The sequence below is a fragment of the Cyprinus carpio genome, chromosome B13, assembly GCF_018340385.1.
Source record: "Cyprinus carpio isolate SPL01 chromosome B13, ASM1834038v1, whole genome shotgun sequence".
In the NCBI taxonomy this organism is placed as follows: Eukaryota; Metazoa; Chordata; class Actinopteri; order Cypriniformes; family Cyprinidae; genus Cyprinus; species Cyprinus carpio.
This window is the reverse complement of record NC_056609.1, coordinates 25,024,416-25,040,125: the sequence shown is the minus strand read 5'-3', so window position 1 is coordinate 25,040,125 and position 15,710 is coordinate 25,024,416. Positions and strand designations below refer to the sequence as shown.

General features: G+C 36.4%; 1 protein-coding gene across 1 annotated transcript; it reads right to left on the bottom strand.

Annotated features, from left to right (window-relative positions):
- Window positions 1-7,593: 7,593 nt before the first annotated feature.
- On the bottom strand, window positions 7,594-10,904 carry nkx1.2la (NK1 transcription factor related 2-like,a). Its single transcript, XM_019097390.2, has 2 exons — window positions 10,374-10,904; window positions 7,594-8,541 (listed from the first exon to the last, which is right to left on the bottom strand). Exons 1-2 carry the CDS (start codon window positions 10,585-10,587, stop codon window positions 7,949-7,951), a joined length of 807 nt encoding a protein of 268 aa, XP_018952935.1. The 5' UTR covers window positions 10,588-10,904; the 3' UTR covers window positions 7,594-7,948.
- Window positions 10,905-15,710: the final 4,806 nt, after the last annotated feature.

The following is a 15,710-nucleotide window of genomic DNA, read 5'->3' as shown; positions in this document are numbered from 1 at the left end:
GAGATTGTTTTTTTCATCGGAAATTGTTTTTGGAGAAATTTATCTGCACACCATTGGATCCTCTGCAGTGAATGGGTGCCGTCAGAATAAGAGTTCAAACAGCTGATAAAACATTGCAATAATCCACAAGTAATTCACAGGACTACTGTGAAGTGAAAAGCTGTGTTTGCAGGAAACATATCCAACAGTAAGGCTTTTTAGATAGAACTGTGGGATGTGTCTAAATTACTTTATCTGTCAATAGATCTGATCTTTTATATACAAACGAAGAGCGTTCCTTTAATATCACCAACAAATGTATGCACGGTATTAGTTTTTTTTAACAACTATATAGAGATAAGGACAATGTCTAAATGTTATATCAGTTACCAAACAAGAAATGGGTTGAGATTTTTCAAGTTTGTCCTGTATAATAAAGATACTGTACATTACATTCTAGTCATTAAAAAAAACAAACAGTGAAAGAACTAGAACATTTTTGTTTTGTGAGGGAATATAATATTTGCTGATTCTCCATTATTTTTGTGGTATTATCATCTGCATTAAATCAATGTAAAGGCTAACGTTAGCAGTGTCGAAACTTTTGTATAAAAATAAACCCATTCACATGGGATCTGGGCAAACTGGTCCAAAACAGATTTTTCAAATCATATATTTGAAGAGGAGCGATTTCAAGTTTATAAATCAGATGTTATTTTCTTGCACATCTATGTTCTGAACAATGTCCCTCCACAGCATTAATCCTCAAAATGATTGGGCTTTTGGGTGTATATCAGCTAGTCTTGACCTGTACCAGCGTGCTGTTCTGGAGTTGCTTACAACAGTACAGTATTTATTCTCTCTCTCTCTCTCTCTCTCTCTCTCTCTCTCTCTCTCCCTCTCTCTCTCTCTCTCTCTCTCTCTCTCTCTCTCTCTGAGACTGTTTTATATAATATATATATATATATATATATATATATATATATTATATAGTATATATAGAGCACTTTTGGGTATGAGAAAAGGGCATTCTAAAAATACTAAAAATAATTAGACATTTTATGGGTGGAGAGGGTTAGAGCTTGGCTCATTATTTTTTACAATTAATCTATATATAAAAACATTAGCAGTCAGTGGTATGTATTCATTTAAACTCCTAAGCAAATGCCTGTCTGTGTGTGTGTGTGTGTGTGTGTGTGTGTGTGTGTGTGTGTGTGTGTGTGTGTGTGTGTGTGTGTGTGTGTGTGTGTGGGTGTGTGTGTGTGTGTGTGTGTGTGTGTGTGTGTTTGTGTGAGTGCGTGTGTAGACCTCAGGCAGGTATGTCAGGCATGACACTGTGGTATTTTGGAGAGTCAATGTTTGAGCAGTAGGCCAGCTGCAGTCAGCTGTCCCACCAAAATACTGATTCCCTCAAACAAAATTGTCCTCGTAAATGTCCAGCTTCCTAAAGATAGATGTAGACTGCTATAGGGGCTTCCATAAATCACTGCATGATGGGTCCTGGTAAAACTACCCTTAAACTTGGACTCAAAAACAACATCACCTCTGAAACTCAAGCCCACATGCTCTAGATTCTCCTCATAAAAACCATAAACATAACAGACATACCCTATTTCCAGTAGTCCCGACATGCACAGTATAGGTCCAATATGTTATGTCAGTCTGCTTTGTTGTTCATTGCAATGCTGACCCAGAGTAAACATGCTCTGGCCCACGTCTCTGACAGAAGAGCTGTGCCTCAGGTGTTTTAGTGCTCAGAAGGGCCCTCTGACCTCTGACCACTGGTGAGTTTGATCTAGTACAGCCTCAAGATCTACTGCTGCTTCCGGTCACACATTCCAGATGGTTAACACCTGGATGAAACGGATGACAATGGAGAAATTATAGAGAATCTGGGGAGAAAGGAAATCCACGAAACAAGGATAAAAATGTGAGGTACTGAATTAGTGGATCATTTAGGATTTTATATTATCTCCTGAGGGCTTGGTGACAGTCACTGGAGAGGAAAGTCGTTTCAAAAGGCAAAACAAGTTACTATATTTTGATGAAATTAAGAAAACAATCATTATTTTCTATAGAATAGCATGCACTAAAAAATTGTTCAGTTTCACTATTTTTAATTTCATTTTCGCTATGTTGCAGTTAATTTAAAAGTCTATTTAAAGACATCTTGAGTAATATGAGGTCAAGAACTGTATGCACGAGCATGATTAAAAGAATTAGAACATAAAATAGTTCTGAGCAAAGTTCTAGGACAAATCCAAAACAATTCACTCAATGGAGACCCTGCTGGCAGAACTTTGCAATAACATCTAATGCATCCAATAACACTGAAATCAGTATGTCTACCCACTAATAAAAATCAAGAAGACTGATAAAATGTTAAACTTATACAAATTCAACGTACAACATTAAGAGCAATGTATTAAGACCTTTTGTTGTTCTCTAGAGCGTAATACATAATGAGGTCCATGAAAACATGTCATTCTCAGTGTAATTCACCAAAAATTTAAATAAACACAGATAAAACCATTTCCAAAACATTTTCATAAACCTTTCCTTTTCACGTTCTGCCTTTCTGAGGAACACAGAGTTACTGAAACCCTTAAACCCAGTCATTACTCATTAGTGGAACTACACACACACACACACACACACACGCAAAATTTTTTAGTTGTGAATAAAACAAAGATTATTGGAGCATGTTTTAAAAGAAAATACTATTTCAAATAAAACAAAGCTTATTGGAGTATGTTTTAAAAGAAAATACTATTTCAGTCTTTCTACATCAAAATTTCATGTTTAATTTAATGTGTTACTGACTGTTTATTTGTAGTTGTTTGTGAAATTTACTAGGAATTTCTGAGTGAAAAATGTTTCAAACTAAACCCTACACCAGCTTTTTTTTAGTTTACAGTCCCACATTGTGTTACAGACATGATTGATGCCTCACAACTGCAACTTGCTCAGGTGAAGTAAACTAACAATAGCTGATAAAAGGATTTTTTTTTATTTTTTTTTATCATTGGAATCTGACAGCCCCTCCCCCTCCACTACATGTGGAGTGCATGAAGTGTCCAACATTCCACACTTTGCTTTTCGGTTGTTTAAGTGCCTGATCTGTTTTTGTGTGTGTGTGTGTGTGTGTGTGTGTGTGTGTGTGTGTGTTTCAATGCAAAAACAATACAACAAAAAAGGACATAATACTACAAAACATCACATAATAGTACACAAGTTCGCTAAAATTCAAACAACTACAATTCAACTCATAGCTATTAAAACTGCCATAAAAATCTTATAGAATTGCATTTAGGAAGTCGTATCTTAGAGATAAAAAATATCATAGACTTGTAAACTCTTTTGACTTGGAGCAACCACATAACAACATAACAACGTGACATGCAATGACCAGTTATATTTTCTGTGAAATGCAATCAGGGGCGTCGGACTAGGGGTAAAACCAGTACTGATCACCAGGGCCCCAAAGGAAGAGAGGGCCTTTGAAAAGTCTGGAATATATTTTATTTAACCTGGATATTTTCATGGGGGCCCATCAGGACTGCCTATGCATAGGGCCCGAGATCTAGTGCAACGCCCCTGAATGCAATAAATGTACCTTTTCCGGTTTATCATTAATGATAGACTGAATATTAATTACTGGAAAAAGGTGACCATCATACATGTCTGTATTAAAACACATGCAGTATTTATGCCTTCCATCCTCTCTCTGCTGCCACATCAAGCAGTGTCATGTTTCGTAACAAGACACGGGCACAAACAGGCGATCTGGCTCTCAGTGTGATTCCCAACAGTCAGAGATTTTCAATCAGGGTTTGTTCAGAGAAGCACCGCCTCGGAGTGCATGAGGAAGAATAATTTACTACAAAGATATCTCACAAAGAATCAGTTAATCTCATACAAAGTTAATTTAGGGAAGGCAATTCATGAGATATCAAGACAAGAGGCCTCATCAGTGTGAAGGATCCTAGAGAGTTTCTTTCATCGTAGGGGCAACATCATCAGCCTTGGTGTGGCATGTACACTGACGGCAAATAATTGCATTTATACGATGAGCCTTAGACTGCTCCTACAACAAGCGTCTAATAATCAGCCATTTTTGAAAATCTGCAAAATAAATACTTACCATCAAGATGTAGATGAGTTTGTTTTGTCATCTGAACATGTTTGGAGAAATTTAGCATCACATCACTTGTTCAACAACGGATCCTCAGTGAATGGGTGCCATAATGATGAGGGTTCAAACAGCTGATAATTACATCACAATATATTAAAAAAAAAGGTATTAATGATGAATTTGTTTATTTACTAACATGCATCTTTTAACTTCTCAAGACATTAACTGATAGACTGGAGTCATGTGGATTTTTGTGATGTTTTCATCAGCTGTTTGGAGTCTCATTTTGTCGGCACCCATTCACTGCAGAGGATTCCATGAGCAAGTGATAAATTTCATCACTTGAAATGCTTAAATGGCCTGAGGGAAAGCTAATTTTTATTTTTACTATTCCTTTAAGATATCAGAACAGTATTAACTAAGATGAATAATCGCACAATCAGACAAAATACAGTTGATGTAGTACAGTCTGCATTTGCTTTTACCCAAAATGCCACTGCAGTCACATCATACAATCTGAAGAGCAACTATTCACAGAACGGAAAGCACAGGGGGAAAAAAACGCCTGGCTTAAGTTATTGTTGAGGTGAGTAAAAACTGAATGAAAAGAAAGAGACAGAAGCTAAAATCCGAAAAACAACACACACATAGAAGGAGGCTTTCATATTTTGTGTTTAATGTTCCTCTTACTGTTCCCCACTACGCCAGAGTGTGTCATTCACAGTGAGAGCTCACACAAACAAGAACACTAGATGTGCAAGTCAGACACGAGGGTAAACATTGCCCTAGGATAGAAGACCAAAATAAAAGCATGATTTAATGCACAAAGATCTCTTCAGACAAAACAAAAAGCACCAAACTCCTGAGAGTCTGCGTCTCATCTCGGTCTGTAATATGTTTGTGTAAGGACTTCTATGTGAAGTGGTCCTCCTTGTGTTAAAGATGTCTACAAATGGAATGTACTGCACATTCAAAACTCACATTTCAGGGAAATAGCTATCAGAAGGCATTGCTTCAGCTTTTTGTGCATGACTGCACAGCCCCACATTAGGCCACATATCCCAGAATTCCATGAAACAATGGGAGAGAAACAGGGTGACTGGAGACACTCACAAGCTATTCCTTGACCAAAACCCTTCACTGTTTTCCCAGCTGCCTCAAAATACAGCACACTGTAAATCTCCCACCCCACCATCTCTCTCACTCGCAGTATTCACAAAGCTGTCTCACAAACACTCTCAAGCAAAAGAATAGACTATTTCTTTAAAGTGTGTAATTTCCGCACCACTACCTTAACTAAATCGAAATCTAAAAATAATGACTTTACAAACAGTGTTGTGGATCACGTTCCCCTTTAATTTTAGCATGCAATTAACATACTTGAAGAGGAAAATCCATAAGGATCTTCATTCATCTAAGTGTGTTCAAAAGAATGTGGATGCGATTGCAAATGACACGACACACACACACAAAACAGGTATTGATGAAAGAATTTATGTTTTTACTATATATATATATATATATATATATATATATATATATATATATATATATATATAGGAATATAAGGAATTTGAAAAAATAAGGAATTTGATAAAACAGTTATTCTTTTCTATTATATATATATATATATATAGTATCTATATATATATATATATATATATATATATCTATATATATATATATAGGAATATAAGGAATTTGAAAAATAAGGGAATTTGATAAGACAGTTATTTTTTTCTATTATATATATATAATAGAAAAAAATAACTGTTTTATCATATATATATATATATATATATATATATATATGTATTATTCACACACATTTACTGTGTACACTATTTACTTAAAAACAGGAATTGATGAAACAATTTTGTTTTTACTATAATATAATATTACTAATTAATTTATTTTGGTTAGTTTAAATTTCTGTCAGCAGAGAAAAAAAATGCCTTTTCTGCATAATCATGTTACACCCTTGAACTGGAGCTGACTGATAAAGTTGATAGAACACTAGTGGCCAGTCAACAGACAGGACTAGAAATAATTATTCATATATACATATTATAATTAATATTGGAAGAATTTTTAGTTAAATATCTCACCACATATGAGATCCTCAAAACTTCATAACTTTTACTTCAGAAGTAAAACAGTCCCAACAAATCAACCAAATACTGTCCACAATGTGTCCACAAACACTTTTTGAAAACATCTTTAAACTATGCACCAAGTAATTGTAAAAATAAATTAAAAAAATAAAATAAAATAAAATAAAAATGTAATAGAACTGAAGTGATGGACTATCACATAAAATCTGCAGGAGGTGGTGAGGATTGACAGGGTTCCAGATTGGAGAACAGGCTGAAGAAACGAGAGCCAGGACAATACAGAATGTCACTCAGCCAGAGAAACACACAGGCAATAAGGGCTGGATTCAACTCCCACTTCACTCCTACACACACACACACACACACACACACACACCATTAAATCCAACTAAATAATCATTAAATCAAAAAAAAAAAAAAAAACACATGAACTTGGAAAACAAGTTGTAGTGTGTGCTGGAATCAATTCCAAAGGATGACAGAATGACTAATCATCTCTGCTGAGAAAGCATATGATTTTAAGGTTAAACTGAAGGGTTACGAAATATTCAAAGACTAGTTTGGTGTAGACTTACATTACTAACCCTCAAATAATTTAATCTAAATTAAAGGCATTTAATTTTAATCTCTTAGAACACTAATTCTAGCCAGTCACACATTTCATAAGAAAACATTTCCTTTTTGCTAGTGTCAGATCCTTTGTGATGTGGAAACCCTATCTAAAGTGATATTCCAAGACCAAACAAATAAAATGAAATCAGCAAAGCCCTGAATTCAGTTAATTCTAAATGTATCTGACATCTGAGTGCGCACTGTCCTCTAGTGGTCATATGGTGTTTTTGCTCTTCTTCAGTAATGTACTAGTTGCCTGCAGCGCCATTCAGATCAATATTTCCCAGGCCCTCTTGATCTCACACACTTTAAAGCTGTTATTCCTGCTGCTCCATTGATCTAGACGGAAAATCTGCAAACTGTGCAAGATATACACACTATTCAGTTTCAAGATACATGCACAATAATTACTGCAGCAACAGTATTAAATTGCATACTTAGCAAATATGGATTACCGGGGGGTATTTAGTTGTTATATTTTATAATATTTTAATGTCACCATTATATGAAGTCTCCAACTATTCTACAAGTTTTCATGTGGTGCCATCTAGTGTTTATGAAGAGAATAGACGTTAAGCTATTTGGTTGTGATTCTTTAGTGTAGAAAAAATAAATCGACCATTACAGAGACAGAAATCGATACACTGTTGATATATATATATATATATATATATAGAGAGAGAGAGAGAGAGAGAGAGAGAGAGAGAGAGAGAGAGAGAGAGAGAGAGAAAGAAATGACCTTTAGTCTGATTTTATTGATTATTGATGACCTCATCAACATGTTTCTACATATTGTAATGAACATCACTGTCTTTCATTTCAAGTTATTTAAAGAATTTTATGCTATTTATGCACAGTAATGTATCAAACTGCTGGCAGGACCAATATATTCAAAAGAAAGATACATATATATACATCTCAGCTTTAAGATTTAAAGTGAGTGCCAAGGTAGACTATATTTCTGCTCACAGCTATCATTGAAAACAGTTAGGCTACATATAAATTAATTTTAGGCCTAATTAATTATTACATTAAGCCAAGACTTATCCCATCCCACTTTATAAATTCACATTTACACGTAGTCTTTGATCATTCCTCCTTCCAGACTTCATAAGTGAGGGGGGAAGAATGCTGGTTGGAGAAAACCATCGGGCAAAAACGGATGCAAAAGCCCACCGGAAGATGCCAGGTGCACTGGGCCAGAGTGAAAGATGACGTTCCCGGTGCTGAATGGAGGGTGGAGGGCAGATGTGGACCCACAGGTCGGGCTGATGTTCGTGCCGGGTTGCAGGGAACTCTCCGCTCCAGGGTTTTGCTTTTTCCACTTGGTTCTTCGGTTCTGGAACCAAATCTTGACTTGGGTTTCAGTCAGGCTCAGAGAGAGCGCGAGATTTAGTCGCTCGCATACGGATAAATAACGCGTAGCGCGGAATTTGTTCTCCAGGGCCACAAGCTGTTCGTATGTGAACGCGGTTCTGGCGCGCCGCGGCTTCGCGCAGCTGTGATCTGAGCGCCGCCGCCGCTGACGCGACAGATCATCCGGCGCTGGAGTCATTCTCTCTTCATCTTCATCATCCGGTTCTTCAGAAGGAGAAAAGCCCGAACTTAAATTTCTGAGCGAGGTTGAGGAGTCCAAGTCAACATCTGGATCAGGAGGATGGAGCCTGACGCAACTTTGATGTTCATCGGTTGATCGATCACCTGTCAATAAAAAAATATCGATATGTCAAGTTTATTTCAGACAGGTAAAGTTTTTAATAATTGTATTTAATTTCTGACGAATGAACCGAAGAATACAAGACGACAGTGTTCTTTATTTGTTTGTTTGTTTGTTTTATTGGACAGAACACAACTATCACATTCTGACAATTGTTTGCCTTATCTGAAAGTTAAAATTATCTTTAAAAGCTTGAAATTATAAGGATGCTGGCCTTAAACACAGTTAGATAACAGGGTGTTGCTAGGGTGTTCTTACTGGTGCTTTGACTGGCATTAATTATTGGTAAATCTGGCCTACATCCGAGGTGCTCTACAACGCATGCAGTACGGTTAAAATACAGGGATTAAGTAAGTGTAACCCATAATTAACACATTAGCCTATTTTATTATTTAAATTGTTATGAATGAATAATAATCAGAATTACAAATTATTCAAGTATGTAGTTTATTAATTAACTATAGGGGGATTAATTAGCCTATACAAACTACCAATATAGATGTTTAATTAATAGACTACAAATTTTAGGTTAATTGATGCAGTTAGCTATTGGAAATAATAAAATAAATACCTATAAGGCCTTACACTGTAGTAATAATAATAATCATTATTATTATTATTATTATTATTATTATTATTATTATTATTATTATTATTATAAATCAATTAAATAAGAAATTTGCTATCAAAATAAATCTTATCCAGTGGTCAGCTGAAGAAAAGTAACTGGCAGCTATGTCGAGAATTAACAGGTCACGAATGAAACTGAGGAGCGCCACTAAAAAACAGTCCTGTACAGGAATAGGAGGAGGTTGTTCCTGCGTGTGGATTTCAAGAAAAGACTGACGTGGAATGGGCCATAATCCCTCAACAATTTCAAAATCACAAATCGCCTCAAATGTCATGTTGCGGAAAGAAACCCTAGTTAAATCCAGCTCTGCCATCCAGCCATGACGCGCTAATGGAGTTTCATATTTGTCGGCAGATCGATAAATGTCATCTATTTAAAGGGAAGTTTTAATCGAACGATATTTGGGATCAGACATGGCAGGGGTTTGAAGTTGGGAGCCGCAAGCTGCTGGAGGGAGATATGCAGCATCCAGTAATGGGATATCGATCAAAGTGAGCGCAGGCATCCTCAATGGGACGATTTAAACAATTATCTGCCCTGACTGTCCCAATGGCAATCACTTACTCAGCTGCGGCTGCTTAAAGACAACGCAGTCTTGGAAATGAGGGGGAAGGTCAAATTCACAATCTAATGACACAATATGATACAAAAGGTCTGTTTGGAGGAGATATACAGTGAAAAATCTTATATTTAACCATATTATTTTTACTATATAGGCCTATGTGAAAACATACAAACACATCTAGGAATATTTTACAAAATAAAAATTTTGTATTTATTATTTATTCTATAGTGGCATCTAGATATGACATTTCTAAAAGGCGTAACCCCAAAAGACAGGTTGTGGAGGTCTCAAAAACATGTATTATTTTAACATATAATAGCCTATATGCTACGTTTCAGAACAATGTTTCAAGCGCAAAAGTTGGATTACAAGTTAACAGCGTGCGCTGGCGAATGGAAGTCGCGATAGATGGTAACCATAGTAACAGCTGCTCAATCGCTCATCGCAAACACAAGCAGGACTATTTGTCACATTAGAGCTAGAAATATCAGAAATATATTAGCGTTTTATTTAAAATGCAAGATAAACCTGAATGCAGTCAAATATACTTGCAGAAATTACTTGAAAATAATGAAATAATTCGCGCACTGGTGTGGTTATTATTAATCATGTTCCCTCACCTATATTTTTGCAGATGGAAAGCGATCCTTCGTGCTCAGGACTTTCCTCCAAACTTCCAAATTCGGTGTTTTCTGAAGATGATGTCCGTTCTTTCTCCGGCACGGCATGTGTTTTTTTACTTGTGAACTTTTTAGGATCCAATATGTCAATAATCGAAAAGGAAATCCGATGACCTGATGTTGTTTTCACTCCGGACTCCTGATATTCAAGCATTTTCCAAATTCCAGTATTATTTCTGATAGCTTATTTCTGTATTCTCTAACAAAGCAGACACAGAAAGTGGATGCAGCTTCTGGTCGGATCTGAGGCGCTTCGGTCAGATGTCAGTGATGAAGGTGTGCTTGTGCTCTTTAACAGGTCCATTAGAGGAGACTCGTGCACACGAGCGTTTAACGGGATCTCTTTCGATTGGCTGAGAGCATTCGGTAGCTAAACCTGCGCTCATTTCAATCAATACAATACTGACAAGTTCCCAGGCTGACAAGTTGCATAACCCAAGAAACTGTTGCATCTAATCCTTAACCTATACTCTCTTTAGTGTTCTTTTGCACAGTACACTCTTAAAAATAAAGGTGCTTCACGATGCCATAGAAGAACCTTTTTGTCTAAATGGTTCAATAATGAACCAGTAACATCTGAAGAACCTCTCAGTTACACAAAAGGTTCTTTGTGGTGAAAGATTCTTCAGATTATAAAAAGATAAGAAAGAGATGGTTCTTTAAACAACCTTTGACCGAATGGTTCTTTGTGGAACCAAAAATGGCTCTTGTATGGCATCGCTTGAAGAACCTTTTCAAGAACTTTTATTTTTAAGAGTGTATGTTTAGCAAAGAGCCCTTGCAAGATCATTTTTAAACTGTGTAAGGTTCTTCAGTGAGCTCTATAATACCAAAGTGTATTATCAAAGATTTATTGTGATTTATGTTTCAAACGATAGTAAATAATAGTAATTAAAATATCTCTATTCTTCAAACCTTATTAATCCTGAGAAAAAAATATATATTTTTTTTAGTAACAAATGAGAAATATTATCATTGCACCCCTAAAAAAAAGCCAATTTTGCTATCAAAGACATTTGTTCCTGGCAAATAAATGATCTGGGGTCAGTACAGTGTGTTGGCTTATTTCATAGTCAATAACTTAAGCCAGTATCTTCACATTCACTATGTGGCATCAATCTGCCAAAGCTTGGGATGAATCAATAAACGTGTGTCTGGCACTGATAAATGAGAAGCTCTCCTTCAAAGCACTACTGTTTCACTATCTAGCTAGTGATTTACTTCTGTTAGTCTATTCCCCAAAATACATACATACATGCATAAATAAATAAATACATAAATATATACAATATATACAATATAATAAAATAAAACAAAAAAACTACTGACTGATTCCCAAGACTTAAAATGGCATCTATATAAAGCCTGAGATATTTAAATGGGCCACACTTAAATGGATAATTAACATAAACGTAAACAAAGTGGAAAGTCTATCATCCAAGGTTTTTTTTTTTTTTTTTTTCAAATTAGGTCAATGGAGTCCAATCCAAAATAAATAAATAAATGTATAAAAAAATATTTTTAAAGATATTTTCCATTTTTAAGTGGCTTTAAGTGAGCAAATACTTGCTGTAGATCAAAAAGACAAGTGCATTGTCAGAATACCACACACACACAAACAAACACTATATCAAACCCTTGTCCACTTCTCAGATCACAGATGTTGATTCCTCTTCTCTCTTTTATGACACAGAGTGACTAAACCTCCCCTGCACTGCCATTCAATTGTATTTCTACTTGTTTGCTAGCAGCCTGCAGTGCATATTTTGTTGTTGGTCAAACTTCAGACACTCACTGTCCGAACAGGGACTGTTTGCTTGCATTAGCATGTCTAAACCCAGCGGCTTGCACTGAGTGAGCTTCATAAGAATGGGGGCTGAAGTCTTTCCTGCAAGTTTAAGACTTCACGTTTACAACTTCCTCTCTACAGGCCTGACACTATGCACATCTGTTTATACAGGACCAGAGCACAAAAGTGTGGCCCAGGGGGCACAACGTAGTCTCAGGGACTGACGATAAAGAACACACAAGAGGTAAGGTGGAGAATTTCAAGACAGCTGCTGGAGCCAAGAGGAACATTTTAGGGTGCAATGCCTGGGGAGAGGGGCACACTTACAGACAAACCTCCCCACTGTTCCAGCACCCAACCTCCTGACCCATAAACTCATCAGAGCACCAGGAATATCTGCTAAATGTCGGATCATTCATGTAGTTGCATCTTGTGGTGGAGCTCTGTTTACGGATGGGTGTTTACTCTTTGTTTGACTTTGTCCCTTTATTCCTATCCAGAGTGCAGTGGACAATAGAATGGGAAACTGCTGAAATGTCACTCTTTTGAAGATTACAACTTCAGAGCACTAAACCTTTTTAAATGAAGAATAGACTTTAAAAATCTTATGGGGGTGTAAAGAGTTTAACTGGTCTCTGAAAAGCAATGCTTGTTACAGTGAAGCAGCACTGCTTTGATATTCCTCAAACTTTATGTTATGGCAAACAACAATATATATCACACAACACAAAACACATATAAAACACACTACACACATTTTTTTAAAAAAAAAACAAAGCAAAAAAAAAAAAGTTTTGTAACTTCATAAAGATATGCGATTGGTCTTCCTCCATAAATAATTTGCATACAGAATTGTGATCTTATTATCTTTGAATATACTACTTACAGCTGCCTTTACACTGTCACTAGTCAACTATGATTGCTGACTGTTGTTGGCATAGAACCAAATCCTACAACTTGCTACCTTCCTGCTGCTGCCCATTTCCTTCAGAAAATACAAATTTAGTTGACAAATATCATTTATCATCTCAAATAACTGAATTTGCAGAATTGAAAGTGACGTGACATTCAGCCAAGTATGGTGACCCATACTCAGAATTTGTGCTCTGCATTTAACCCATCCGAAGTGCACACACACAGAGCAGTGAACACACACACACTGTGAACACACACCCGGAGCAGTGGGCAGCCATTTATGCTGCGGCGCCCGGGGAGCAGTTGGGGTTTCTGTGCCTTGCTCAAGGGCACCTCAGTCGTGGTATTGAGGTGTGGAGAGAGCGCTGTACATTCAATTCCCCCCACCCACAATTCCTGCCGGCCCGAGACTCGAACTCACAACCCTTCGATTGGGAGTCCGACTCTCTAACCATTAGGCCACGACTTCCCCAAAGATTAATCTAAAAATAAATTGCACAATACTTGTCAAACAATCTGAATCCTATGAAATACATGTAAGAACTGGAATCAAATTGCTGTGCTCATCCAATGTAAGTGTCAAAAACATTGGAAAAGTATCATACCAAAACTTTTGGGCATTATATGAGTGTGATGTTTCAGGACATCTAGGAGAACACAAGGTCAGCAGCATTGTTTGGTAATTGTGCTAACGGTTCTACCTGTTCAGCAGCAGGCATAATGAAGGCTTGCTGGCAGCGTCCGGGACGGGTGAGCGCATCTGGCAGATGCTGACATGCAGCAGATGTGGAAAGTGGCTGGGTGATTTGTTAAGGGCCTCGATCATAGCAAAAAAGGGCAATTAGACCAGGGGACACTGTCACACATTCATGGACAATGGCCCTCTTTTCACAAACACACACTCTTTCTCCGAGGTAAAGGTCAGTTCACTCTACAGAGTTTATACATGCTAACATTACAGCTATCACTATACAGCCAAAGCATGTAAATGACAAAACAAACAACCTCAGAGAATCTGACCATAATATGTTCAATGAAATAAAGCTTCAAATACTGTAGTTTCTAGAATAGAATAGATTAGAATAGATTAGAATAGAATAAATTTTCGAAAACTGGGGCTGGTGGAAAATTAAGTTTGTACTTTTTTCTAAATAAAATCCTTAAATAAAAAGAAATAAAATACCTTTAAACTTAACCGAAGTTAAATGGAATTTGTGAAAGAAACAAACAAACTCTATTTGTGAAAGAAACAAACAAATAAAAAACTATCATTTGTCCAAAAAAAAAAATCCACAAAAGTGGTGAATGAAAAAACAATTGACACTGGTCCTAAATAGAATAGAATAGAATAGAATAGAATAGAATAGATTAGAATAGAAACAACTAAAATGCCTTTAAACCTAACAGAAGCTAAATGGAATCAGTCACTATTTGTGAAGGAAACAAAAAGATCATTTAAAAAAAGTCAATAAAACACAATAGTGATGACTGGAAAACAGAACAGAACAGAATTGAATATAATTTAATATATATTTTATTTTCAAACACAATTTTATGATGATTGGAAAAAGACGGTTCGACACTGGCCCTCAACAGAACAGAACAGAATAGAATTTAACATATATTTTATTTTCAAACAGAATTTTATGATGATTGGGGAAAAAAGGTTTGACACTGGCCCTCAACAGAAAATTAAAGAACAGAATATAATATAAATTTTAATTTTAATTAATTAAAAAACAGAATAGAATATAATAGAATTCACTGCCACACAGTTAAACTGAGACTAATGGAAATTACATTAAAAAAGTGAAAAAAAAAAAAGGCCATCAAACAATGCAATTTTCATAACTCCCTAATTATGTGACATTGAACGAAGGGAAATCTCATCTGAGAACCTGAATTTACTTCTGGCTTTTGCCATCTCTGTTATGGTCTTTCACTGTCATTAGAAATGACAGGACTCTGTGAGCAGTGTAAATTTCTATTGGCAACTGTCACACTGGAAACTCACATACATGTACGTTTTGTGTCAGCCGTTTAGAGATGAAGATACTAAATGCATGCAGAGGTGCCAGACTTCACTGGCTAAGAAGTGCAACCCCAGATGCTATACAGTGAGACGGGATGCCTTTAGGACTGTAGCATAATCACAGAGTCTTTGTGAATGGACACTCGGGTTAGTGCACTGCTAATGTAGAGTGTAAAAGAAAGAATTACTGTACACACGGTCTGAGGTTATGGGCCGCAGTCGATGTGATGTTCTGTCACTCAGCACTTGCATTGATTGCTCATTGTTCGCAGAAGGTCGCATCATAATTCATTAAATCTTAACGAGTCCCCCTGGAACCACCTGCACGCCTTTTCTCAATTGCCCCTTTAAATTACGAGCGACTCTCACGCTCAGCGAGCTCAAAAATGAAGATATATTCTCCATATAAAGAAGAGAGCTATTAGTAACATTATTTAAACATCCCTCTTTAAAGCCAGGGGGAGGTTGACTTTATGAAGGGCAATTAGGTACTCACTATAATTGATAATTCATACTCATCACAATTAGGCAGTATAAATAG